Here is a 26,714-nt window from a genome sequence, read left to right as displayed (position 1 = left end):
TGGTTGTGAGGTACTGAGGCAGTTAACTCATGAAGACAGTATCTGGGAATGCTCAGATGTACAAGAGCAAGCATTCACAACGCTCAAGGATGCCATCACCAAAGCTCCGATTCTCAAATATTATAACCCAGATGAAACACTGACACTTCAGCGTGATGCATCAGAGACTGGGTTAGGGACCGCTTTACTTCAGAAGGGGGCGCCAGTTGCTTATGGAAGCCAGGCATTAACTTGGGGTTATGCCCAAATAGAGAAGGAATGTTTGGCCATTGTCTTCGGTATGGAAAAATTCCATCAGTATACATACGGGCGAAAAGTCAATGTACATTCCAATCATAAGCCACTGGAAAATAAAGTAAGAAAACCCCTGCTGACACCCCAAAACGCCTTTAAAGAATATTACTTAGGCTACAGAGATATGATATTGAAGTCAAGTACATTCCAAGGAAGAGCATGTTGCTAGCTGACACGCTATACTTACCTGAACATGCATGCCAGGGTTCAGTATAAATGAAGAGAGAGAGTATAACATGGTCCAGCACATACATATTGCAGAACAAAGACTCCAGACCATCAGAGAGGAAACAAGCAGGACAGAAATTGCAGTCACTAATTAAATTAATAAAAGAAGGTTGGCCAATGAACAAGAAAAACATACCGAGCGACATTGCACACTATCACTCCTTTCAAGAGGAACTGAGTGCCCAGGGTGGAATTGTCTTCAGGGGGAGAGCGTTATAATCCCCGATGCACTCAGGGGTGACAGTGTTCAGTGCATTCACTCCTCACATTTGGGCATAGATGCATGTCTAAGAAGGACAAGAGAATGTGTTTATTGGCCGGGGATGAATGAACAGATAAAGACATTCATAGAGAAATGTTACGTCTGCAGGTCTATGGATGTGAAACAGCAGAAGGAGACTCTACAGTCTCACAAACTACCCAGTAGCCCGTGGTCTAAGGTGGGGACAGATATATTCACTTTAGACAGCAGAAACTACCTAATCACTGTTGACTACCTCTCTAATTTCTGGGAGCTTGACTACTTACCTGACACACAATCCATCACTGTCATCCGTAAGCTGAAAGCCCATTTCGCAAGACACGGTATACCGGATGTCGTTATCTCTGATAATGGCCCACAATACACATCAGAAGATTTCAAAAGGTTCAGTAGACTGTGGGAATTCAAACACAAAACATCTTCACCTGCATACCCACAGAGCAATGGGATGGCAGAATCAGCTGTAAAGTCTGCAGAACGACTGTTGAAAAAGGCAAAAGCTGACGGGAAAGATCCATACCTCGCCATCCTTGATCAGGGAAATACACCATCACAATGGATCAAAGCAAGTCCAGCGCAGCGGCTGTTCAGTAGGAGAACTAGAACTCTGATGCCCATGCATGACAACCTGCTACAACCAAAGGTAATTCATTCACGACAAGAGCAGATTGAAAACAGAAACTGTCAGGCTGTATACTATAACAGACATGCAAAGGACCTAAATCTTCTAAAAGAAGGAGACAGAGTTCATGTCCAGCCAGGAGAGCTGAACAAAACATGGAGAAAAGCGACTGTTGTGAAACCTGTGGACTACAGATCTTATGATGTCCAGCTTGACTCAGGAAACATTCTGAGGAGAAACCGCCGACACCTCAGGAAGGACAAAGTGATAGTAAAGGAACAAACCGAGACCAGACAGCATGCAGAAGTACCCAGATACAGTGTGACAGACTTAAACGCAAGCAAGGACACTCCCAGCATTTCTATCACGAAGTCTGGAAGAAAAGTGATCATACCTTCCTACCTTAAAGACTATGTTCAGTAACTTAGTAATAATTACCTCCAATTCTCCAGTGAGAAGAAGAGAAAAAGAAAAGATGACACTAGACACTTTATTTTGTATGAGTTTAACACGTAACACTTTATTGTGTTATTAAGGACACATTACAAATTCAGTTAAATACAAAGTATAGTGAACATATACATACATGTTTTCTGAATTACAGTTCATGAAGTTCTTAAGTGATCAAATTATCTATCCTTTATGTTGGAAAATAAAGAGAAAGGATGTTGGGATGGTTGTGGTTGCAGCACAGTGTCAGGACAGATGAGGATCCAAGAGCGGAATGAGGCTGAAAATGTACTTTATTAAATGGAACGTCTTAACATCAAAAAACAAAACAAAAACCAACTGGGGAAAAAAACTCAGTCTTTGCTTCCAACTGCTCAGCAGGCAGGTCGTGCGCTCAGTCTCCGAGAGCACCACGGGGAAGTCGTGGCCTAATGGTTAGAGGGTTGGACTCCCAATCGAAGGGTTGTGAGTTCTAGTCTCGGGCCGGACGGAATTGTGGGTGGGGGTAGTGCATGAACAGTTCTCTCTCCACCTTCAATACCACGACTTAGGTGCCCTTGAGCAAGGCATCGAACCCCCAACTGCTCCCCGGGCGCCGCAGCATAAATGGCTGCCCACTGCTCCGGGTGTGTGCTCACAGTGTGTGTTTGTGTTCACTGCTCTGTGTGTGTGCATTTCGGATGGGTTAAATGCAGAGCACAAATTCTGAGTATGGGTCACCATACTTGGCTGAATGTCACTTCACTAAAATTCACTAAAAAATGAGAGAAGGAGCAACAAATCCAAAACGGTAGGCAGGAGAATGGTCGGACATACAAGGGGTCAAGCGAGGTGCAGACAGGGCTGAGAACGGCGGGCAGTACCAGGGTCAAAAACAGTCCAGGTCGAGAACCAGAAGAGCAGTCTACTAGTTATCTTTTTATGCTCAGGATGAGAACGTTTTGATTATTAGCTGTTTTAGCAGATAATGCTTTTAAGTCAGTCTCTCCAGAAAAACGCGATTATGCGATCGCATGATTTAATGCATAATCAGCCAAAGGCCGCATATTTATGCGGGGCCGCATTTTTCAAATATGTCGCTCTTTTGCCGCATAAATTGCCGATTTCAGAAAGCCAAATATGTGGGGCTAGCATGATTTCATAATCATGATTTTCATAATTTCATTGCAAAAACTCACATATATATTAGCAGAAAGTTGAAAAATTTTGCGTTTACTTCACACAAGTAAAGCGCCATTTCTCCCTATTGCCATGGGAACCTTATGAAGTGACGTAATTATGTGACGTGAACATCATCTGCAAATCCCGCGGTGAAACCAGGGTGAAACTTGAAGCGCGCAAATCATTCTTATTTGCCAACAAAAATAAGCACAAAAGAACGCGCAAAGCAGTTTCCCGGTTTGTTACATGACAGTGGAGCCAAATTATATTGCGAGAACTTGCGAAAACTGAGGTTTGATGAAATAGAGAAAAAAAGGTGATTCCCCCAACACCCCCTTCTCACTAGGCTACTAAGCACTGTTGTAGTTTCATTCAGAAGTTGATGCAACTTTACAGTTGTAAGATTGCACTTTTTTGTTACAGAACAGTACCAAAAACTTACAGTTGTAATTATATTAGTAGTATGTAAAATAATTTACGTTGCCGTAAGAGATTGCAACTTAAATATTCTGTGATTTAGTATGCTCGCTTATCATAGGAAGTAATAAGAAATTACTCTTTACATTAAAGGGGGGGTGAAATGCTATTTCATGCATACTGAGTTTTTTACACTGTTAAAGAGTTGGATTCCCATGCTAAACATGGACGAAGTTTCAAAAATTAAGTTGTACGTTTGAAGGAGTATTTTTGTTCCCAAAATACTCCTTCCGGTTTGTCACAAGTTTCGGAAAGTTTTTTTCGAGTATGGCTCTTTGTGAGGTTAGATGGAGCGGAATTTCCTTATATGGGTCTTAAGGGCACGTCTGCCGGAAGAGCGCGCGCTCCCGTATAGCAGAGCAGAGAGAGGCTGTGCACAGACAATCACTGATCAGAGCGAGAGCATTGCGAAAAGTCACAAAAGAAGTGTTTTTTTGGTTGCCAGGGCAAGACAACCCTGCACAGATTACCAAAGGAGAAACAGCATTAAGGGAACAGTGGATGGAGTTTATTTTTACAGAGCATCAACGGAGTTGTGCAAGTGTTTGTGTTTGTTCCCTGCATTTCGAAGATGCTTGTTTTACAAACAAGGCCCAGTTTGACGATGGATTTGCGTATCGTTTATTTCTTAAGGATGATGCAATCCCAACAAAAAAGGGTGACGATTGTGTGTTGGAACCGCAGGCGGGGAGTAAAACTGCTTAAAATATCTCTGCCTCCTTGTTAGTGCGTCCCCTCCCATGCCGGAGACGCTGGTTCGAGCCCCGCTCGGAGCGAGTCGTTGCTGCTGCTGCTCTCGTTCAGTTTCAGCCTCGGGATCTGATTCTGGATCATAAATAAACGGCTGAATCTGACTGTTAGCCATGGTTTGTTTTGGATGATGTTTTTTTTTTCCTCAAGGTAATGTCACAACTTCCAAACGCTATCAACGCAAAAGCCTACTGGCGCTCGTGATTCTTTAGCTCCAGCCGGTCGTGTTTTTTCCGGAAAAATCGGTACAGACTATGGAGTTATGAAGGATGCAGTACTACTCTATAGGTACTCAAGATTAACAGGATATTGAGTGAAAACGAGCATTTCACCCCCCCTTTAAGGTAGTAGCCTAGTGAGAAAAAGGTGTTGGGGGAATCACCTTTTTTTTCTCTTTTCATCAAACCGCAGTTTTTGCAAGTTCACGCAATTTCATCGCATAAAATTGCAAAAGATATCCCGCATATTCCATCACATTTTTTAAGAAAACGTGCCGTGAAATCAAGGATTTTTGCTCGCAACAATCACAAAAAAAGTCTGTGTTTTTCTGGAGGGACTGTTAAGTAAAATATTAAAACAGTATAGATTTCATGAGGAAAACACTGGAAAAATAATCATTTTCTGTCACGTGGCACAGCTCTAAAGGTAAAATTACAATACATATAAAAACAATTTATTTTAATTTATTTATTTTGTCTGGCAGGCACGTGCACAGGTAGGGCTCAACCTGTGCAGAGCACATGCCCTTACACTGCGAAATGCCCTTTTTTTAGTGGTGTTTTTTTATTATTATTTTTTTTAATCAATGCTATTGGTTACCCTTTACGCCTGTGTGTCTGTTTTACAAATATTTAGCAAATGAAAGTTATTAAAATGAGCTTCTGTAAATCTTATTCGATCCTCAAGCTGTCAGTAAGCTGATAACTCCGCCCCCTCTATATTCATGGACCATTTACGCAAAAACCGGAAACACATCAACGAAGTGTAAACCCAGTTCCGGTGTGAGCTTTGTTGGCGGAGAAATCGAAATGTCAGCTAGAGTGTTTTCGACGAGCCTGAGTTTTCTTCCGAAGTTCACCAGCGCCGATGTGGTGAAGAGTGTGGAGGTGCATTCGTCCACTAAAGGGAACAAATTGGACAAAGGATACAAGTTCTTCCAAGAAGAGTTTATCCACAATTACCAAGGTAAGCTTTAGCTAGCTTTAGCCATAGCACCGGTTATAACTCTGTTAACGTTAACTGTATATCTTAGGTGTTGCGAATTTGTAATATAAGGTATAACACATCGCAGTGAATATGTTGTGTGTATGTTTAACTGAGAAGGCAAGAGATTAACGTAACAACCAGTAATTTGGTGAAGCTGTAACGTTACTAGGTAACGTTGAATGTGAAATGTTACTGAAATTGTCTTGTAAAGTTGTGTATTTCTATGTGAGATAACACGTAATGTTTTATTGTTGTATGCGGTTATAGTATCAAATATACTCCAGGGACAGGTAGTAGTGAGAGGTAAATGCTTCAGGTCAATGAGAAAGAGCGAGGAGCCTCACAAACTGGAGGTTTGACTATAGACAGACAGAATGCCGGTTGGCAAAAGTTGCCCGTTCTTGCGTGTTCACTCTTCTTGCTGCGGTTGCGGCATTTTCTTCACTTACTATTATTTTACTGAAAGTAGGGTGACCAGACGTCCTCTTTTTCCCGGACATGTCCTCTTTTTTGATACCTATATAATAAAATAACATTGAACATACATGAAATGTAATCATATTTGCATTATGTACGCAGCTCTGCACACCCATTACTCTCAATGAAATATCTCTCAAACTCACTTCACTCTTCCTTTTTTTTACCAACTCACGACTTTTCTTTTGTGTGACCAATAATCTTGTGTTTCTCTTGTCTAGGACCACTGCCAGATCCATATATGATGGCATCTGGAAGCAAATTAAGCCAGGTGCAGCCCCAACCTCTCATGGCTGTTGTATTGGATGGGCTTTCTGAGATGGAGTGGACGCCATCTAAATTTGGGTCTGTCCCTCGTGGATCCCCCATGTCCTATCACTGTCCACCCAAGAAGTCCAGTGACCTCCTCCTACACCACATGGCTCCAGAATTTCCATCCCTTCCTGTGATGCAGCACATTTTTCCCAGGTTGCATTTTGTCCCGACCTTGCATCAGTTAATGCATCTCCAGTCTCTTGAAGTGTCACCGCAGCTGTCCTGCGAGATAGCAAAAGAAACTCAGCAGCAATCCAAATGTCCTGCGTGGACACAGCTACGGCGAACAAGGCTGACTGCTAGTCGTTTTTTGGGATGCTTGTTGTAGTAGGGCGTGTCGTGCAGAGCTGGAGTCTGCAGCTATTCAGATGATCAGAGGCTCCACAAAGCAAACAGCTGCAATGAAGCGTGGGCTACTAGTGGAGCCTGAAATACTGGCAAACTATGCTGAACTGTTGCGAGTTAATGTGTTACCAGCAGGGTTCGTCATTCACCCTGACGCACCACATCTCGGGGCCAGTCCAGACGGTCGGGTGTATGACCCTTCAGAGTCACCTCCTTTTGGCCTGGTTGAAGTGAAAAGCAGCACAAAAACTGATCCATCTCAGGTTGCTCACCTCAAGGTGCAAGAAGGCCACGCCAGTCTGAGGCGTTCACATAAGTACTACTGGCAGGTTCAGGGCCAACTGGCAATCACAGGACTGACATGGTGTGACTTTGTTACCGATACCCTATCAACTTTAACCGTGGAAAGAATTTGGCGTGATGACTCATTCATTGCGGAAATGGAAGAGCAATTAGATATATATTATTATGGCACATACATGAATGCATACCTTAAATTACACTAATCTTGTCTTACCAATCAGTTTGTCTTAATGTTGATGATCTGTAATGTTATTTGTTTATTGTAAATATTTGATGTTATGAGTTTTTATTAATCAGTTGATGTTACGCATACCAAAAAAATTAAATGATGCACAATTTTGATCAAAATTGTTTTATTTGTTCATCTATTTTTTGTGTGAAATCAAAGTCACATTTCAACAGAAAAATATTAAGAATATAACAATTATATTTAATTAGATTTTTAAGAATATGTGGGAACATTAAATTATTTACATACTATTAACACTTTATTTACATACCAAACATTAATTCACTCTTCAAAACAAAAAGGTCCTTGATAATTTGCCAAAACACATCGTCTCCTGGCTCCAGCAAGGGAAGGACTCCACTGATCCTGGTGATCTCCTTATCTGAGATGCACCCAGTGTACAGGGGTGAGATGAATGTCACCAAAGCATTGGGAGCAACTCCAATTAGCCCTTTCAATGTCGTCCTGTTTTTGTAATTTGAAAATGTTTCTGATTGTAAGGTCAGGGATGAGGCTGTTTCCAGGGCAATTTCTGTGCAGTCCAGTATCACTCTGACATTCTGACAGTACCGCTGGAATTTAAGGGGCATAGTGGACTTAACCTTTTCCCTGCTTATCCAGATGGGAAGTGAGCTCAGCATCATAAAAAGATAATTGGCCCAGGTGATGGTAACCCTGCTAACCCTGGCAATGCTCACATTAAACATGTCAGCAATGAGCTGCTCCTTCATGCCAACAGCAACCCGCATGGAGTACATCAAGAACTCATCTATTAATGGCATGATACGTGGTGGGCTGGGATCTTCGCAGCCTTCCTCACCTGCCCTCTGTGCTTTGGTCCAGTACACCAGTCTAAGTGCAGATGGTGCAATTGACTCCCAAAAAATAGTAAAAACACTCTCAGATGGAAATTTGGTGTAGAAACGTATTTGGTCGTCTGACGCACAGTATTGGCTGAAGAGAGTAGGGGGTGGTAAACCAGTGTTTTGCAATTTGGCTTCTAGGTCATGGATGTAATCCAAAGCCTCATCCAGAGCACCTGTAAAGATAAAGAAATTAAAAACCAGTCTTAACATATTTATGCTACATTTCAACACAACACAGTATTTTTAAGAATAAAAAGTATTTTAAGTATTTAATTACAAATTACACTTCATTTATTTTTTGTTAAGGAAAATACAAATGACAACATACTCAAAAGTAATTAAATACATGTAATTAAAATAGGGGAGAACAGGGCACAACCTAACACAAGGCCATTTGTAACACTTGTTTTAAATACTTTCACACTTGCTAGTATGATGAAACAGTGTATTTACTAGCTGCTACATCAATACATTTTTCATTATTGTTTAAAAAAAAATACATTATTTTATATGAACACTTAATAATTGTATTTTATTGAGAAAATATTTTAAGATTTCTTGTATTATTTTTTTTTAATTAGATCGGATTACATTTTAAACTGTTATATGGTCGTGTTATAAAATTTTTTGGGAAAAAAAACCTCTAAACCCAAAGTAGGTTTACAAAAATGGAGTCAAAAAGTCAAAAAGCGTTAGGTTGTGCCCGCTCTCTCCTACTGCCCATCTCTGGCCCCTTACAGCTAGACAGCATGAGACTATGTTACAGATGTAGGCTAACGTTAGTTGAATTTCGTGAACAGCTTATAATATAAACATCAGTTTGTTCAGGTATAAATGCATTTATCCAATAACGGTACACATAGTTGACTAGCGTTAACTAAACACATTATGAACAATCTTACCTGCAGGTGGGTGTGTCACATAGTCGTGATCCATCCTTGCTGCCTTAGCCACCATGTCGCTATCTTCACAGCATAGCTGTATAGACTGACGTTTTAAGGTTCTGTCATATACTGACTCCCTTCTCAAAGGAGCAGTAAAGTTGTTCCAAGGGAATAGGCTTGGGACGACACCACTCTTCAGGCGAAGAACGACGCAGCCACCACTGTAATCATCCGGAGCGAAGTGCCGGCTGCAAACATAGGTGCTACCTGTTTTAACATTAAAACTATGCCCTTCCTCTCTTCGGATCGCCTGTATCCATTTGGGTTTCAGGTTTGGATCCACAGGAAAAGAATGAAAAGAAAGGTAGGGCTGTTTTTGGTTGGAAGACGAACAGCCTGGAACACAACAGAAACTGCGACTCTTTGACTCTGCCATTTTTCGTATATGCCGCGGACCGCTATGATAACAGGAAGTTCTAATACACTTCATTGACGTATTTCCGTTCGAAAAATGCGGAAGTGCGAAAAAGGTCTATTGAACCAACTGAAGTTCCACAGCAGCCGCACAGTAGACAACAGCTGAGCTGAACAAAGTTTTGCGAAGGGTAAATAAATATCTTGTTGTTTGAATAAGTACTACTAAACATTGTCTATAAAGGCTCATATTTTATTTATTTGATGTCTGACTGACTCAGACATGTGGGATGTCGCCTGAGAGAGAGGGCTAGCATTTGCCATCTAGTCATAGCCAATACATAGCCAACACTTAAATAGCCCGTGCATACAGTAGCATTTCATCTTTTATAAAATGCGATTTTGGCCAAATGCATTTAACACAGGAAAAACTGAGCGATCCATCTATATAGCTACAAAAACTAGTTTGTAACCTGTAGATGAAAATGTAATGTGATGCCGGCAGCGGCAGGCGCTGTCGCCGTTTTAATGACGGACAAAAAAAAAACTATATATTGATTAGTAATACAACAACATATAATTTGTTTTTACCATCGGAAAATCATAACAGGTGCGCCCCCGCGCTGTTTTGTACTGGAACTAACACATAGCGACGAGTGATCCTCGTCACCTAGATAACTATATTTCTAAGAAATTTCTTTTTTGATTTATGATTGCTGATACACTTAATTTATTAACATTTAGGCTAATCATGTTATGGTATACTCTCCGTTCGTCCTCACATGTATAAAATGTTGTAAAACATGGTTTTACCACAGTAATGTAGTAGTAACTAAAAAAAAAAAATAGAAGATCACTGTGAAATCTTTATTTTTTATCATGCAGAATGTAATTCATGATTCATTCCAAGGCTTCATTTATTTGATCCAAAATACAGCAAAAATAGTTATATTGTGTAATATTTTTACAATTTTAAATAACTGTTTTCTATTTGAATATATTTTAAAATGTAATTTATTTTTGTGATCAAAGCTGAATTTTCAGCATCATTACTCCAGTTCAGTACTCTTCAGTGTCATGTGATCCTTCAGAAACGCTTTTCATTGCAACTGTACTTTTCACACTATTTTTATTTATTTTTTCATTGCTGGCTTATTTTAGGGAAAGTGTAGTGAATAAGAGACCTTTAAGAGACCAACATCCCTGGTCCACCACAGTATCAAATTTTTGCCAGGTAGGCGAATACATGTTGGATATGTTGGGTATGTTTATGTATGAGTCAAGTATTTTTTTCTCTATAAATGCAATTTAAGTACACAAGAGCAATTCACAAACAAAGGACCCTACAAATAATACTGACAAAAAAACTTACTAAATAATCTGGATATAAAAAAAGGGAGGGGGGGTGCCCTTTTTCAGTTTCAGCACATGCCCCTCAAGAGGTCTGTGCACGGCCCTGTCTGGACCTCTGCTTGGAAAACATAGAGGCCATGCCTCTCAGAACATTAATGAATACCCCTAACTTTTATCATAAAGAAATGCTTTATTGGTATGGTTTTGTAATATCTGCGTCACATGTTTACTTGTGTCAAGGTAGATTTTTGTCTTATTATAGGATAAGTTTTAAACAGGGCAATGGATCAAAACAAACAAATAACAGGATGTACATTAATTAACCTTACATTTTAACACCTTTTTTTCTTTTTTTTACAAAGATTATAGAATAGATCAGTGGTTTTCAACCTGTGGTCCGCGGTGGTATTGCAGGTGGGCCACCAATTATTTTCTGTTCATTTCCAGTCCATTCTAGGGCTGTGCGATTAAAAGAAAACGTCCTAAAATCACGATTTGATCGTGCGCATATGCCTAACTCCAGGTTCACACACTGTCTGTGATGCGCCTTTTTTCTGAGCCAATGTTGACGGATCAGAGCGTTCTCACTGCGGTAAAAGGCTAGAAATAAAAACGTTCGAAAATAATTCATGTCTAACACATGAGCATAGAGTGAATTTGTTAGTGAACAGGATGCAGTTTAAGTGAGAGGAGACACGTTTTAAGTGTGCACACTCTCTCCTCGCAAAGCAGCGTGTATCTGAGCAAGCACGACCGGTTTTGTGACAGAGCAAAGGAAATCTGCTGCGAACAGAGAGATTCGCACTCGTGCATTATTTTAATGTGCTTTCGCGTTATATTTATGCGCTCTCACTGCTGACCGCATACACATACTGTATACACACTGCAAACACCTGAGGCACCGCTACAATTAATGAGCTCTATGAACAATGCATGGCAAAAAAGAAAAAAAGTCCCTGTATACAGGATTTTTTATTTATTTATTTATTTTGCCACAAGTCTATACATTTTTTTACATCTTCACTATAGTGATAATTTTGACTTATGTCGGTTCTAGAGATGTTACAACTTTTTGATAAAGCTCTGATTGGTTTTCTTTTGGAAATATGTTTCAAATTAATCCTGAATGCATTTATGACTGTAAAAGCACAATTGCAAAATTGATCAAAAAAATCGCGATAGTTTTTTTTTTTTTTTGTCCATATCGCACAGCCCTAGTTTATTCAATAAATATAGTTTAAAATCTAGCTTCTGAGTACTAAGTTATTAACCCAACAATAGCAGGGTCAGTTAATTTTTTTGAAGTGGGCCGCGCAAACATATGTGTTTGGTTGTGTGGGCCGCGAGTTGAAAAAGGTTGGGAACCACTGGAATAGATTTTGTCTATAGCCAAGATTTCAATACCTGATGATCGTGAATGGGATTTTTTTTTAGCGAGTCATTAAATGACGTGAGACTTCAGACTTGACTAAGACTCCAGCGATAAAGACTTCAGACTTTACTCAGACTCTAGGTTAAAGACTTCAGACTTGACTAGGACTCCAGCGAAAAAAGACTTCAGACTTTACTCAGACTCTAGGTTAAAGACTTCAGACTTGACTAGGACTCCAGCGATAAAAGACTTCATACTTGACTAGGACTCCAGCGATAAAGACTTCAGACTTGATTAGGACTCCAGCGATAAAGACTTCAGACTTGACTAGGACTCCAGCGAAAAAAGACTTCAGACTTTACTCAGACTCTAGGTTAAAGACTTCAGACTTGACTAGGACTCCAGCGAAAAAAGACTTCAGACTTTACTCAGACTCTAGGTTAAAGACTTCAGACTTGACTAGGACTCCAGCGATAAAAGACTTCATACTTGACTAGGACTCCAGCGATAAAGACTTCAGACTTGATTAGGACTCCAGCGATAAAGACTTCAGACTTGACTAGGACTCCAGCGATAAAGATTTCAGACTTCACTCAGACTCTAGGTTAAAGACTTCAGACTTGACTAGGACTCCAGCGATAAAGACTTCAGACTTGACTAGGACTCCAGCGATAAAAGACTTCAGACTTTACTCAGACTCTAGGTTAAAGACTTCAGACTTGACTAGGACTCCAGCGATAAAGACTTCAGACTTGACTAGGACTCCAGCGATAAAGATTTCAGACTTGACTAGGATTCGAGCGATAAAGACTTCAGACTTTACTCAGACTCCAAGTTAAAGACATGTGAACATCTCTCGTCACACTCAATCGAAAATAAAATTAGATTAAGCAGACCTAAATTACAAGAGCGATTTCACTTCTAGATTGCAAAATAACAAAAAACACATCAGTGATGAATTTCTCAATTTTATCTCATGTAGAAACATTTAACAATAAACAATTAGCTTGATAATGTTTATGTAAGAATAATAAATTGTGTGTTTTTTTTAATATACCCAGCATCAAAAGTAGAGCAGTTAGCATTAGAGCTTATCATTACTACAGTCTTTTGTAATTTAGTCCCAGGACTCCTTTAAAACCGGGTTTAGGTTTCCATTCCTACTTACAAGAGAAGCAAAGAAGGAGCAATCACAAGTCTACATGACAGTTTTTCTTGCATTTGCGTTTCCAAAATACATATTAAGCAGAATAACTCAGTCATTTTAAAAATAACAAAGAACAATTTAAAAAAATAATCTCAGTCTCTCTTAAAGTGTTATAGTCTCTTTTTCAGCTTCCTGATCAAGAACAATTTGTGAAAATCTCCATTAATTCATGAAAGAGTAAGCAAACCACAAGTGACACACATGCATTATAAAATAATTGACCATAACATGAAACTCATAAAAAAACAGTGATATCATTAATATCATGCAGCAAAATGATACGCAATAATAAAATATTTTGACATTGTTCTTTGGGAAGGATCTCCATCTTTGAGTTGAACTGAATCTCAGAGTTCATCTGCCTTTTTTGAAGATTAACTTGATTTACTGTGATAACTTGATTCACTGTGATAACTTCAGATGTTTCTTTGTCATATCACTCGGAACGACTGGTTAGAAACAGATTAATCCAGATGATCCTGCTTAATGAATTACCGTTTCAAGTTTGATGACAAGGCAGCATCAGATCTGAAAGTGCTGGATCTGAAGATGATCTACTTACTGTGTTTTTTGTGAATGTTTTTTGTATGACTGTGTAGAGAAGATAATTGATTGAAACACTTCCCACATTCAGTGCAGTAATACGGTTTCTCTCCAGTGTGGATCCTCTCATGTTTCTTCAGGTTTGCTGACTGACTGAATCTCTTGTCACAGTGTGAACACTTAAAAGGTTTCTCCCCAGTGTGGATCCTCTCATGTTTCTTCAGGTCTCCTGGATGACTGAATCTCTTGTCACAGTGTGAACACTTAAAAGGTTTCTCTCCAGTGTGGATGTACATGTGTACCTTAAGGTTTGCTAAGAATGAAAAACTCTTTCCACATTGATAACATATAAACAGCTTCTCTCCTGTATGAACTTTCATATGTGTCATAAGGTTTCCTTTGTGTGTAAAACTCTTCCCGCACTGACCACATGTGTACGGTTTCACTCCAGTGTGGATTAACTTGTGTTTCTTCAGGTTTCCTGACTGACTGAATCTCTTGTCACAGTGTGAACACTTGAAAGGTTTCTCTCCAGTGTGGGTGTTCATGTGCTGCTTAAGGTGAGTTAAAAGTGAAAAACTCCTTCCACATAGATTACAGAAGAAAAGTTTCTCTCCTGTATGAACTCTCATATGTGTCAAAAGGTTAGATTTTTTTGTAAAACTATTCCCACACTGACCACATGTGTGTGGTTTCTCTCCAGTGTGGATTAACTTGTGTTTATTCAGGTTTCCTGACCGACTGAATCTCTTGTCACGCTGATCACAAGTGAAAGATTTCTCTCCAGTGTGGATCATCTCATGTGTTTTCAGACTTCCTGACAGACTGAATCTCTTGTCACAGTGTGAACACTTGAAAGGTTTCTCTCCAGTGTGGACTAACATGTGTTTCTTCAGGTCTCCTGACCGACTGAATCTCTCGTCACATTGTGAACACTTGTACTCTTTCTCTCCAGTGTGGATTTTCATATGTACCTTAAGGCTTAAAGATTGTGTGAAACACTTTCCGCACTGATCACAAGTGAATGGTTTCTCTCCTGTATGAACTCTCAAGTGAACATCAAGATTATATTTGCATGTCAAACTCTTTCCACACTGAGTGCAGGTGAAAGATTTCTTGGCTCCTCTTGTCTTTAAATCTTTCTGTTTGGTTTGAGAGCAACTCAAATGTTTTTCTGAAGTTTTGGCATGATTCTTCTCCTGAACTTCATTTAATTCTTCGTTCTCCTCACTTTCTTCAATAAACTCTAAAATAAATGCATAAACAGTTAATTTTTAAGTAACTTTGGGGGGAAAAAAAGAGACACGTAAAAGTACATAAAAGTGAACCCTGTTGTAACAGAGTAAAGACTATTTATGTATAAAATGTAGTTCCTTTTGATGCAATTTTACAATTTATACTTCCCTGAAACTTTTGAGTTACACTGTATTCAAAATATGATTTTTTAAACATTATAGACAAAAACAGGGCTGGACGATTCATCGAAAAGTAATCGAAACTGAAATTCAGAACCTCTAACCGACGTAATTTTCCCATGACGGTTATTTCGGTTTTTTAATCCTGTTTATACTTCCCCCTTAAAAGCACATGTAGCCACATGACTCTGCCCCGTCCAGTCAGTGGCATAAAAGCGAAACACGGAGGTGAACGCCGGTTCAACACATAGTGATGGCGCAAGAGCGGTGAGCGTTGCCTCTTCACTAAACTTTGTCAGTTGTAATTGTTTTATGGTTTGGACATTCAAGGGATTAGATGATTGGATGTGTATTATTATATTCGAGCTACCATGTTCGCGCAGCTGCATTGTGGCACAAACACTCATATAAACTGTTGCTGTGAAGATTGCACGCACAGAGGAACGCAGAAACTAGTTGCCTGCGCTGTCCTGTGATTTATCACTAAAGTAGCTTAGAATCTCAAACCTTATTATAGAATATTTTTCTACTTTTGAAGGAACTAGGCTATTTACAAAAATATAGAGACGGTATGACTAATTTACACACGCAATCACTCGTGTCTCGTACTGGTGCTGTGCAACCCTTTACATTGCGAGTAATCACTGGCTTTTAGCCATTGGCTAATAAGTTCTTAGATTTTACTCACCAAGTGTGTGTGTTCAAGGCTATTATAAGATTAGCACATTTTTACTCGCTGAACACAGACTAAGAGCTTCAGAGTTCTCTCTCCATCAAGCGAGCTGTACTTTTCAGTTCATCTCAATGGATGCACAGCGCACCTGTATTTGATGCTCTGTAAACTCGGTGTGAAGGCGCTCGACTCTCCGTCGCTTTACTGATAGCGCTGTTTCTCACACATTCAAAGAGAGAGAGAGCGAGGGTCTTCCCACGCTGAATCGACACGCTACATCTAAACTATATTCTTTGTTATCTTCTCCTGTCAAAATAATGGAGGTCATTTAGAATTATTCAACTTTTTCGAACAAGCAGAAGATATGCCGGTTTCTCCGGTAGTGGGCGGAGCTAACGCGCAAATTTCATTGGCTGGCGTTGATCTAGTACCCGTCCCTGTTTTGATTTCAGCAAATCAGTTCGACCGAACCCAGACAACGTGATTAATATTCATGAACCCAGCAGCTCATCAATTCATAGTGCATTGTATATTGTTAGTATGGTAGTAGAATTAGTAGTAGTATTATCTTTTAATAATAATTAATATGATCGATTTTTTTTTACAGAAACCCTCAATGACCAAATACAGTATTGTTCAAAATAATAGCAGTACAATGTGACTAACCAGAATAATCAAGGTTTTTCGTATATTTTTTTATTGCTACGTGGCAAACAAGTTACCAGTAGGTTCAGTAGATTCTCAGAAAACAAATGAGACCCAGCATTCATGATATGCACGCTCTTAAGGCTGTGCAATTGGGCAATTAGTTGAATAAGTTGAAAGGGGTGTGTTCAAAAAAATAGCAGTGTGGCATTCAATCAATGAGGTCATCAATTTTGTGAAGAAACTGGTGTAAATCAGGTGGCCCCTATTTAAGGATGAAGCCAACACTTGTTGAACATGCATTTGAAAGCTGAGGAAAATGGGTCGTTCAAGACATTGTTCAGAAGAACAGCGTACTTTGATTAAAAAGTTGATTAGAGAGGGGAAAACCTATAAAGAGGTGCAAAAAATGATAGGCTATTCAGCTAAAATGATCTCCAATGCCTTAAAATTGAGAGCAAAACCAGAGAGACGTGGAAGAAAACGGAAGACAACCATCAAAATGGATAGAAGAATAACCAGAATGGCAAAGGCTCAGCCAATGATCACCTCCAGGATGATCAAAGACAGTCTGGAGTTACCTGTAAGTACTGTGACAGTTAGAAGACGTCTGTGTGAAGCTAATCTATTTTCAAGAATCCCCCCCAAAGTCCCTCTGTTAAAAAAAAGGCATGTGCAGAAGAGGTTACAATTTGCCAAATAACACATCAACTGGCCTAAAGAGAAATGGAGGAACATTTTGTGGACTGATGAGAGTAAAATTGTTCTTTTTGGGTCCAAGGGCCACAGGCAGTTTGTGAGACGACCCCCAAACTCTGAATTCAAGCCACAGTACACAGTGAAGACAGTGAAGCATGGAGGTGCAAGCATCATGATATGGGCATGTTTCTCCTACTATGGTGTTGGGCCTATTTATCGCATACCAGGGATCATGGATCAGTTTGCATATGTTAAAATACTTGAAGAGGTCATGTTGCCCTATGCTGAAGAGGACATGCCCTTGAAATGGTTGTTTCAACAAGACAATGACCCAAAACACACTAGTAAACGGGCAAAGTCTTGGTTCCAAACCAACAAAATTAATGTTATGGAGTGACCAGCCCAATCTCCAGACCTTAATCCAATTGAGAACTTGTGGGGTGATATCAAAAATGCTGTTTCTGAAGCAAAACCAAGAAATGTGAATGAATTGTGGAATGTTGTTAAAGAATCATGGAGTGGAATAACAGCTGAGAGGTGCCACATGTTGGTTGACTCCATGCCACACAGATGTCAAGCAGTTTTAAAAAACTGTGGTCATACAACTAAATATTAGTTTAGTGATTCACAGGATTGCTAAAAAATTTTTTTGTACAAAATAGTTTTGAGTTTGTACAGTCAAAGGTAGACACTGCTATTTTTTTGAACACACCCCTTTCAACTAATTGCCCAATTGCACAGCCTTAAGAGCGTGCATATCATGAATGCTGGGTCTTGATTGTTTTCTGACAATCTACTGAACCTACTGGTAACTTGTTTGCCACGTAGCAATAAAAAATATACTAAAAACCTTGATTATTCTGGTTAGTCACATTGTACTGCTATTATTTTGAACAATACTGTATATCTTAAGCATCACCACCAGTCTTAAGTACAGTTAACATGACAAATATACATTCATTTATGGTTACCAAGTTTTAGTTCTAATCAGTAAAGTTCTATCATTAAATAAATGCCATACACAGCCTTTCCTTTAGATCGGCATGTTTGAATGCAGGAAAATACACAGTTTATGCATTCAGCAAATACATTTTCTGTTGGGCGTTGGACCTTGTTGCGAAACAAAGTACTACATCGTAGATCTGGAGCCATTTCCATTCATGTCACCAATCCACATTTGTACAAGTTCCCGTGTAAGGTCCAGACACTAAGGCCCAAGGAAGGTATCCGGTGCTGGATGAAGGTTTCCTGCGTGTTCGGTCTTTCAGCGCGTAGAGTTATTCAGTTTAGGTTAAACTCAAATCTGACTCCATTATTTATTTAATCTGACTCCATTTTAGTATGACCTTGAATTTAGGATGAAATGCAAATTGGTTGTATGCCTTTTTAATGAGTATTCTTCTGACATTTGATTATTCTAGTTAACTCTTTACTTTTATATTAAATCATTCATTCGGGTGCTCATGTTGCTAACAAGGATTCAACGTAATCTACTAGAGTCAATAATTACAGAGTAAAACATAATAAAATCAAATCTAACAATTTATTATCACACAGGTAAATATGTATTCTTCCAATTACATATCCAATTGAAACACATCAAATCATATCAATACAAAACATCAAATTCTCAAAGATGAATCTAAAATTGAAATATGCATACCTGACCTTAGGAAATACATAGTATGAAGTGAAGAGACACACAACACACTACGGGCTTTCTGGCTACAGAAATCGCCCTGATCCTCTTGCTGCAATCGTTTAAATACCTCGGACCAAGACAAACATCCCCCGATATGGAGACAGAAACTAACAATAGGAATTTGCATTAAGTCAGGTCCCAGACCAGGGTAGTTTACACCTCAAAGGGAACATAAGGTAATTTACATGGAAGACCCTGGGAAGGGGCACTCCCTCCCATTACAGTAGGCAAAATATCTCTTAATTCTTAGGAAATGAATTATTTTTGAATCTACTTTTGTAAGACTGAGACAATTTAAATGATACCAGACATGAGTGTTAGTTCACTTGCGTTGACATTTTCATGTGATAATTTTGAGCTGATTGAGTAGAAGGAAGAATGGGTGAAGGGATTTAAAATGAAACAAATGGCCATAAGGGTAGGAGGTCTCCTGCTCCTCCACTTTGTGGGGTGTCTCGAAGATGCCCGTGTGTGTTTGTATTGTCTGTTTCTCAGGAGATCAAAATATCTCAGGTTCTTTCATCCTTTCAGACACCTCTAAGGTTCACCAAATTCCTTGACACGTCTGTGTATAGTTGCTCTTGATGCCTTGACCCCAGCCTCAGTCCATTCCTTGTGAAGTTCACTCAAATTCTTGAATTGATTTTGCTTGACAATCCTCATAAGGCTGCGGTTCTCTCGGTTTGTCTTTTCCTTCTACTCAACTTTCTGTTAACATGCTTGGATACAGCACTCTGTGAACAGCCAGTTTTGGCAATGAATGTTTGTGGCTTACCCTCCTTGTGAAGGGTGTCAATAGCCGCATTTCCACTGTCGGGCCAGTGCGAGCCAGGGCTTAAACCGGGCCAGGCGGGGCTCATAGCCTCGAGCCAGTAGCACGGAGGCCAGAATAGCGCAGGGTTTCCACAGTGGAGCCTGAAGCTCCGCTGCGCGTCACTTTCTATTTTATTTATTTATTTTTAACGCTTATGAAAATAGCCTGCTTATTCAGTCGAGTCTGTTTCTGTTTATTTGTAGTCACAGTGGCCTATACTTCACATTAAGAATGAATGATAATTTATTTTTATAAAGGCTCCCGAACAAAAACATTATTATATTTTTATGATAGGCTACGTGAAGCTAAACTCTCGAGACGAGGCTTGTGACAGATAATATACTAAATGAATACACGATTGTGATAGAGAATAAGAAGCTGACGTCTGATTTCTTCAAGCGGTCATATTTTACCATGTTTAATGTTAATGCCCAGCGTGCATAGTCTTTTACATCGCTTATAAATATTTCTGCCTTGTATGGTGATTATAATCCACATTGGATCAAGTTATTTCAAACACTTGCTGCTGACTGAAAGTGAGTTTTGAGCTCAACTTATTTAAAAAAAGTGTTTAATGCTGGTGTTAAAGCTGTAAAGAAATGATCCACAGCACAGACTCTCTATTTTTATAAAAGCTCCCGAACAAAAATCATTATTATATTTTGATGATATGCAATGAAGAGCTAAACTCTTGAAACGAGACGACAGATAAAATGTTACTTAATAAATACACAATTGTGATAGAGAATAAGAAGCTGATGTCTGAATTCTCCAAGTGGTTGCATTTACCATGTTTACCATGTTAATGTTAATGTTTAGCGTGCATAGTCTTTGACATCGCTTATAAATATTTCTGCCTTGTTTAGGGATTATAATCCACATTGGATCAAGTTATTTCAAACACTTGCTGCTGACTGAAAGTGAGTTTTGAGCTCAACTGATTTTAAAAAGTATTTAATGCTGGTGTTACAGCTGTTATCTTTCTGAAATGATCCGAGCTGACGCTCTCCAGACGCTGAGAAACTCCGCCTTTGTTCATAACCCCTCCTCTAGCCCCAGCTGGCCCGCTTTGGCCCAAGGATTTCGTCGGGCCGAAAAAACCTGGCCGTTGGCCCCGAGGAAGCCCCGGCGAGGCACGATCAAGCCCCAGAAGTGACAGTGGAAACGCGACGGGCCCTGGCACGCACTAGCACGCCCGGTTTAAGCTTGCCAGTGGGAACGCGGCTAATGATTGTCTTCTGGACAACTGTCAGATCAGCAGTCTTTATATGAACGATATGAACATTGAGCCATGAGATGTTCAGTTTGAAGTCCTTAAAACACTTAATTAGAGCTGAAACAACGAATCGATTTAATCGATTAAAATCGATTATTAAAATAGTTGTCAACTAATTTAGTAATCGATTCGTCGCTAAATAAATTTTATTTGCCATAAGCGGCTCATTTCGTGCATATTTCAAATCTGCGGTGACCAAAGTGTGGCAGTAATGAGCCACCGGAGGATTTACTCAGCCAGTACAGCAGGTGAAGTAGCGAATAGCCAATAGCTGGCCTCGTTTTATGTCACGTGCTTCCCGAACAGCGTCTCTGCAGCATTCAGCGGGAAGTAGGAGTACTTTACTTTGAGCCTTCAAAATGAAGAGTAACCTGTAAACTCTGCACTACTGAACTGTTTAAGGGGTCGTTCACATATCGTGTCTTCTGCGTGCTCAAGTTCGTTATTTCCTATGTAGGTGCGCAGTATGCACTCTCATAATGGAAGCGACGCGGTCGCGACGCGCCCGTTTTTCCAGGCGCGTCCACACCGCATCCATTTATCCTTTGCTGAAATTTCCGGGTCTTCATGGAGAGGGCTCGTCATGGTTGCTTAGCAAAGGCAGACGCCTCAGGGGCGCTTCTGCCCGAGCGCTTTGGAAAGAAGGAGAAAGCGGCGCGACTAGCGTTTTCCACGCGTTTTTAGGTGCGATATGTGAACGGCCCCTAAGAATTTTATTTGTGCAGATTCTCCAGTACAAGGTTGTTTGCAAATGTTTAGTCGTAAAAGCTGATAACATTGCTTTTTAACAGTTAACATTTAAAGCTTTACAAACATGTTATGTGATCAGTTTGTCGTTTACCAGTTCATAATTCAGACTTGCAGCCTAATTATGACTGAATGAGAGAGGTAAATGTTTTAGTATATCTAAAATGCACTTCTTTTCTAAGTATACACTGCTCTTTTTCACACAGCAGGTTTTTTGTGTGTGTCCCAATTTTTTTTTTCTGGACAACCTTCTGATGGATTTTACTTTAAATTGTGAGTTCCATTCAGGTTTCATGCCATTGGCACTTTTTTTTCGAAGGATTGTTTACAATTTCACAGCATAAGCTATAAAGCTTTTTCCCAGTAAATAATAAAATACAATGCAGTGCAATTTTATTCTGTTTTATCCTTATACTTCGTGAAAATATGTTCTCAAAGATTCCTTAAGCTTTGTTTGGGATGTTAAACTACTTTAGGAGCTCTAAGGACTGCCATGGTAAAAACAATATTTGAAATCTCCTTGTGAATTTTGCTAGAGTATGGGTCAGTGTTTTGATTGCAGAAGAGTTCGACAAAGGATTACTAACATAATAAAACAACTCCAGGTATATTTTTGATGAGGATATGACAATGCAAAATGGTTAAAATCTCTTAAAAATCTATGCTGAATGATAAAGACCCTTTATTAATAATTTACTTGGGGAAAAAATGGAAAAAACTAAAATATAAGTACATAAACCGATTAATCGATTAATCGTAAAAATAATCGACAGATTAATCGATTATCAAAATAATCGTTAGTTGCAGCCCTACACTTAATTTAGATTTTCTTTTTAATTTATCTTGAGATGTTTTGAGTTTAAATTTCAGCTCAATTAAGCACTTTAAGCACCAATACTTTTATTTTAGAATTGTCCTTCAAATAATGAACTTTATGTTGACCAGACTGTTAGATAATCATTTAGGCTACAAGTCAATAATGCCTATATGCCAAAATAAAATATAAAAAAATAAATTGTGGTGTTAATAGAGAGTTATTGACATATTTACATATTAATTCATCATCTACTTTTCATGGTTAAACCGGATGTAATTTCCTAAAGGAAATGGCGTTATGCAAAGTCTAGCCTAATTACTTTGAGACTGATGAAGTGTTAATTGTTAAAAGTAAGGTTGAAAGTGAAAGTGAAAGTGAAAGTGAAGTGACATTCAGCCAAGTATGGTAACCCATACTCAGAATTTGTGCTCTGCATTTAACCCATCCGAAATGCACACACACAGAGCAGTGAACACACACACACACACTGTGAGCACACACCCGGAGCAGTGGGCAGCCATTTATGCTGCGGCGCCCGGGGAGCAGTTGGGGGTTCGATGCCTTGCTCAAGGGCACCTAAGTCGTGGTATTGAAGGTGGAGAGAGAGCTGTACATGCACTATCCCCACCCACAATTCCGTCCGGCCCGAGACTAGAACTCACAACCCTTCGATTGGGAGTCCAACCCTCTAACCATTAGGCCACGACTTCCCCCTATGCTTGCAATATATGAGAGTTGTTGAGCAGACTCTCTTCACAGAGTGAGGAGGCAATTTTTTCAGCTTCTTCAAAAGCAAGGGAAAGATGATTAAGGCAAGTTCATAATTCCATCATGTTATCACTTATTTTATTTTATTACTAAGAGTAAAAGAATGTTGTTTTTTGTAGTTGTTGAAACTTAGAGGGATAGGAGAGCATCATTCTATTGAGAATTGATGTGTTTTTTTATGCATATGATTATGTGTTCATATTTTAAGAAAACTATTGATGTCTGTGTATTTCATTGCAGAACTCAACCAACTTTGAAGTTGTCTGATTTAGAGTGTCATCATTCTTGGTAGCTTTCTGAAAGCAATCTATTTATAAAAAAAAAAAAAAAAAATTCACATACTAGTGCTGTCATTATAGCATTCTAGAGCGCTGTGGTAGACAGAGACGTTAAAGGGTTAGTTCACCCAAAATTATCTTTCAAGCTGTTTAATGGCATTCAGCAGGTGTTGCAGTGCTTCAGTCCAAAAGAAGTGGAATAAAAAACAATGAACATGGAAAAACAACTGTGCCCTTGGCAACACTGGTTCAGATGGAGAACACAGAGCCATAGTTCACTGACAATCTACACAAAGTCGCTTTCAAAATCGCAGGCGATTCCTTGCAATTTTGAAAGTGATTTTGTGTAGATTATCAATGAACTGATGTCAAAATAGCCGTCCTGGCAAGTAACTTTGTAGATTTAACAATTATTTATCTATATTGAATTTATACACTGGAGTACAGATGCACCAATCAACCAGACTTTTTTAATTCATATTTTAGACTATCTTGTTCTGTGCTTGCACACAATCAATGGCCATTTGAGTGAAAATGCTATTATGTAAATGGCCATTAACACAGGCCAGAGATGCTGAAGACGGACACAAAGAGGAGAAAATACAGTAACAGACAGAACAAGATCACCATTCACGTTGCGTGAAATATATGAAGGAAATCCAAACATTGAAATTTATATGAATTTTAAATTCATATAAAAGTCAGGTTATTCTGTTTTTGAAATTATACAGTCTAAATGTAAATCAAACATTGCAAATATACTCTCAAAATATTTTAACTTTAATCTTTATTCATGAAACATTTTGACATTGTTCTCGAAACATTTTGACTTTATTTTGTTTAAATATTACAACTTTAATCTCGTAATCCTATATTTAATCTTATATTCTAAAACGCTTTCGTATGGTTCGGCAAGCACTAGGACAGATTTAATATTTAAATCTGACAACGCATCTTGAAAATAAATTACTATAATTAACACGTAAAACAAACAGGGTTCGGATAATGTATGTTTTTGTTGATGGATGCACATTCTGGCTTCCCAATACATTAGGACTACAGCAATGAAAAAAGAAAACAGGTGCTGATAGCGCACAGGCATAGGTGAGACCAGAACATCACACACTGATATTTGTCTTTAAACTAAACTGATGTAAGCTTTGCCAGTGTAAACATTTAAGAGCCAGAAGACATGAGCTTGTGTGCGCAGTGAGAAGATTTGTGCATGTGTTCATCTGAAGCGTGCCAACCTGTGCCTCAAAACACACAATATTAAGCTCTCTCTGAAGTATTGTGTTTACATGGACAAATTCATACAAAATTTTGCCTGTCTTGGTAAGTATACTATAGCAGACATAGCCGGCTGAACGTAATTACAGTGTCTTAAAGTGACAGCACTTTCTTAATATTAATCAAACGGCAACAACACAGAAATCACTAACTGCTTTTTTTATTTTAATTAAGATTAATATTTAATTCATAGAGTCAAATATGCAATGCTGTTTTACATTTCATTACTTTATAAAATTTCTGTATTTAAAAACTGTTAGACCTAAAAAATAAAAAAACTGAAAATCACTGTTCATTTTATTAGAATCTTTATTCCATTATTTGTGCGGTTGCTTGTAGTTAGATTATTTTTATTTAACAGTATAGTTTTCCCCTAAACATAGCACATACCAAATTGTACCAAAACCGTGACTCTAAAACCGAACCTTGAGTGAGTTGAACCATTCCACCCCAAGTGAGTAGTATCTAACTTAAAGCCATAAAAAGTTTTAAATATGTTAAATGGTATAGGAAAAGTCTTAATTATAATTTCAAGAGGTCTTACAGTTGGGGACAGAAGGACAGCTGGATCAGACTTCAAAAGGCAATGATGTCATTGAATAAATATGAGTGCTGCAGTTAAAACGCAGGGCGGATGTCTTTATTTTAATCTAAATGAAGAAAACCGACTGTCCTCAGAAATGTGTAGTTGCCATTTTTATTTATTTAAACCTATAATTCCTGATAATTTATGAGGAGTGCAAAGTTGTTTTTTGTACAGCTGTTATCGTGGAAACTGCAATATTCCAACAACCACCTCATTGCAAAAGAATGAATTTGCATTTCCAACATGCCTTTCTTGCAGTTTATATTCAGATCAATGCAAATATCAACTCATGTTTTCATGCAGCAAACAGTTGTAAATGAGAAAGAAGTTAATGTGCCTTCCAAAAATCTAAACAATTAAGATGCTTAATTTATCCTTTTTCATAAAAATGGTCTAAAGGCTGAGATGCTGTTGTATAAGATTTTGGTTTTTGTGGAAACCTGTATCTTAACTGTAAATCATGTAATTTTATGGCTTAATACTGTGTTACTATAGACATTGTCCAACACCACTCATACGGTGTTAATTTTTACTTGTGCAGCTCTTAAAATGGGTCACAAATTGCCTTAAATTTATTATCTTTTAAATCTGTAGATATCCTGTAAATAATATATATAATCGAGCAGCCACAGCAAAAGCTGTAGTCTAGATGAAGAATAAACACAAACCTTCTTGTTCCTCCTGTTTAACTCTCCAGGTTTCTGGTTCCTCGCGTTTTATTCTCCAGATTTCTGGTTCCTCTTGTTTTATTCTCAAGGTTTCTGGTTCCTCATAATTTATTCTCCAGGTTTCTGGATCCTCGTGTTTTATTCTCCAGGTTTTTGGTTCACTCGTATTTTCTTCACTCTCTTCTTTAACAAACTCCATCTTCACAGCAGCAGATCTCAATTCAGATGATAATCCTCCAGATATTCCTGCTTGCTTCAGAACGTAGTCAAGACTACGGGGATAATAGGCTATTACAGGTATTTACTTACCGATTCAAAAACTTTACGGAAATAATTCTAAAAGCTTAGCATCACGACAGAACAACAGAGAGTGCGATGACGCTAATCTTCTTCCTCTGTGGTTTAAAAGTGTTTGGCAAACAAACAAATGTGTTTTAGCGCCAAACGCTGGACTGGAGAGAGAAGCGACGAGAGGAGAAAAATAATAAGGGGAAATTTCATAGAAATACTCGGTGCGTGCATCTATAACGTGCGCTGTTTTCTTCTTCTTCTTCTTCTTCTTCTTCTTCTTCTTCTTC

General features: G+C 38.7%; 1 protein-coding gene across 1 annotated transcript; it reads right to left on the bottom strand.

Moving 5' to 3' along the window:
• Positions 1–11,957: 11,957 nt before the first annotated feature.
• On the bottom strand, positions 11,958–26,512 carry LOC113078299 (gastrula zinc finger protein XlCGF57.1-like). The gene is made up of 2 exons (XM_026250621.1): positions 26,137–26,512; positions 11,958–15,004 (listed from the first exon to the last, which is right to left on the bottom strand). The coding sequence occupies exons 1-2, from the start codon at positions 26,333–26,335 to the stop codon at positions 13,770–13,772; spliced, it is 1,434 nt and encodes a 477-aa protein (XP_026106406.1). The 5' UTR covers positions 26,336–26,512; the 3' UTR covers positions 11,958–13,769.
• Between the last annotated feature and the right edge of the window lie 202 nt (positions 26,513–26,714).

Source organism: Carassius auratus, unplaced genomic scaffold, assembly GCF_003368295.1.
Source record: "Carassius auratus strain Wakin unplaced genomic scaffold, ASM336829v1 scaf_tig00025154, whole genome shotgun sequence".
NCBI lineage: Eukaryota > Metazoa > Chordata > Actinopteri > Cypriniformes > Cyprinidae > Carassius > Carassius auratus.
Note: the sequence above shows the minus strand (reverse complement) of the source record. Positions and strands in the feature narration are given on the sequence as shown.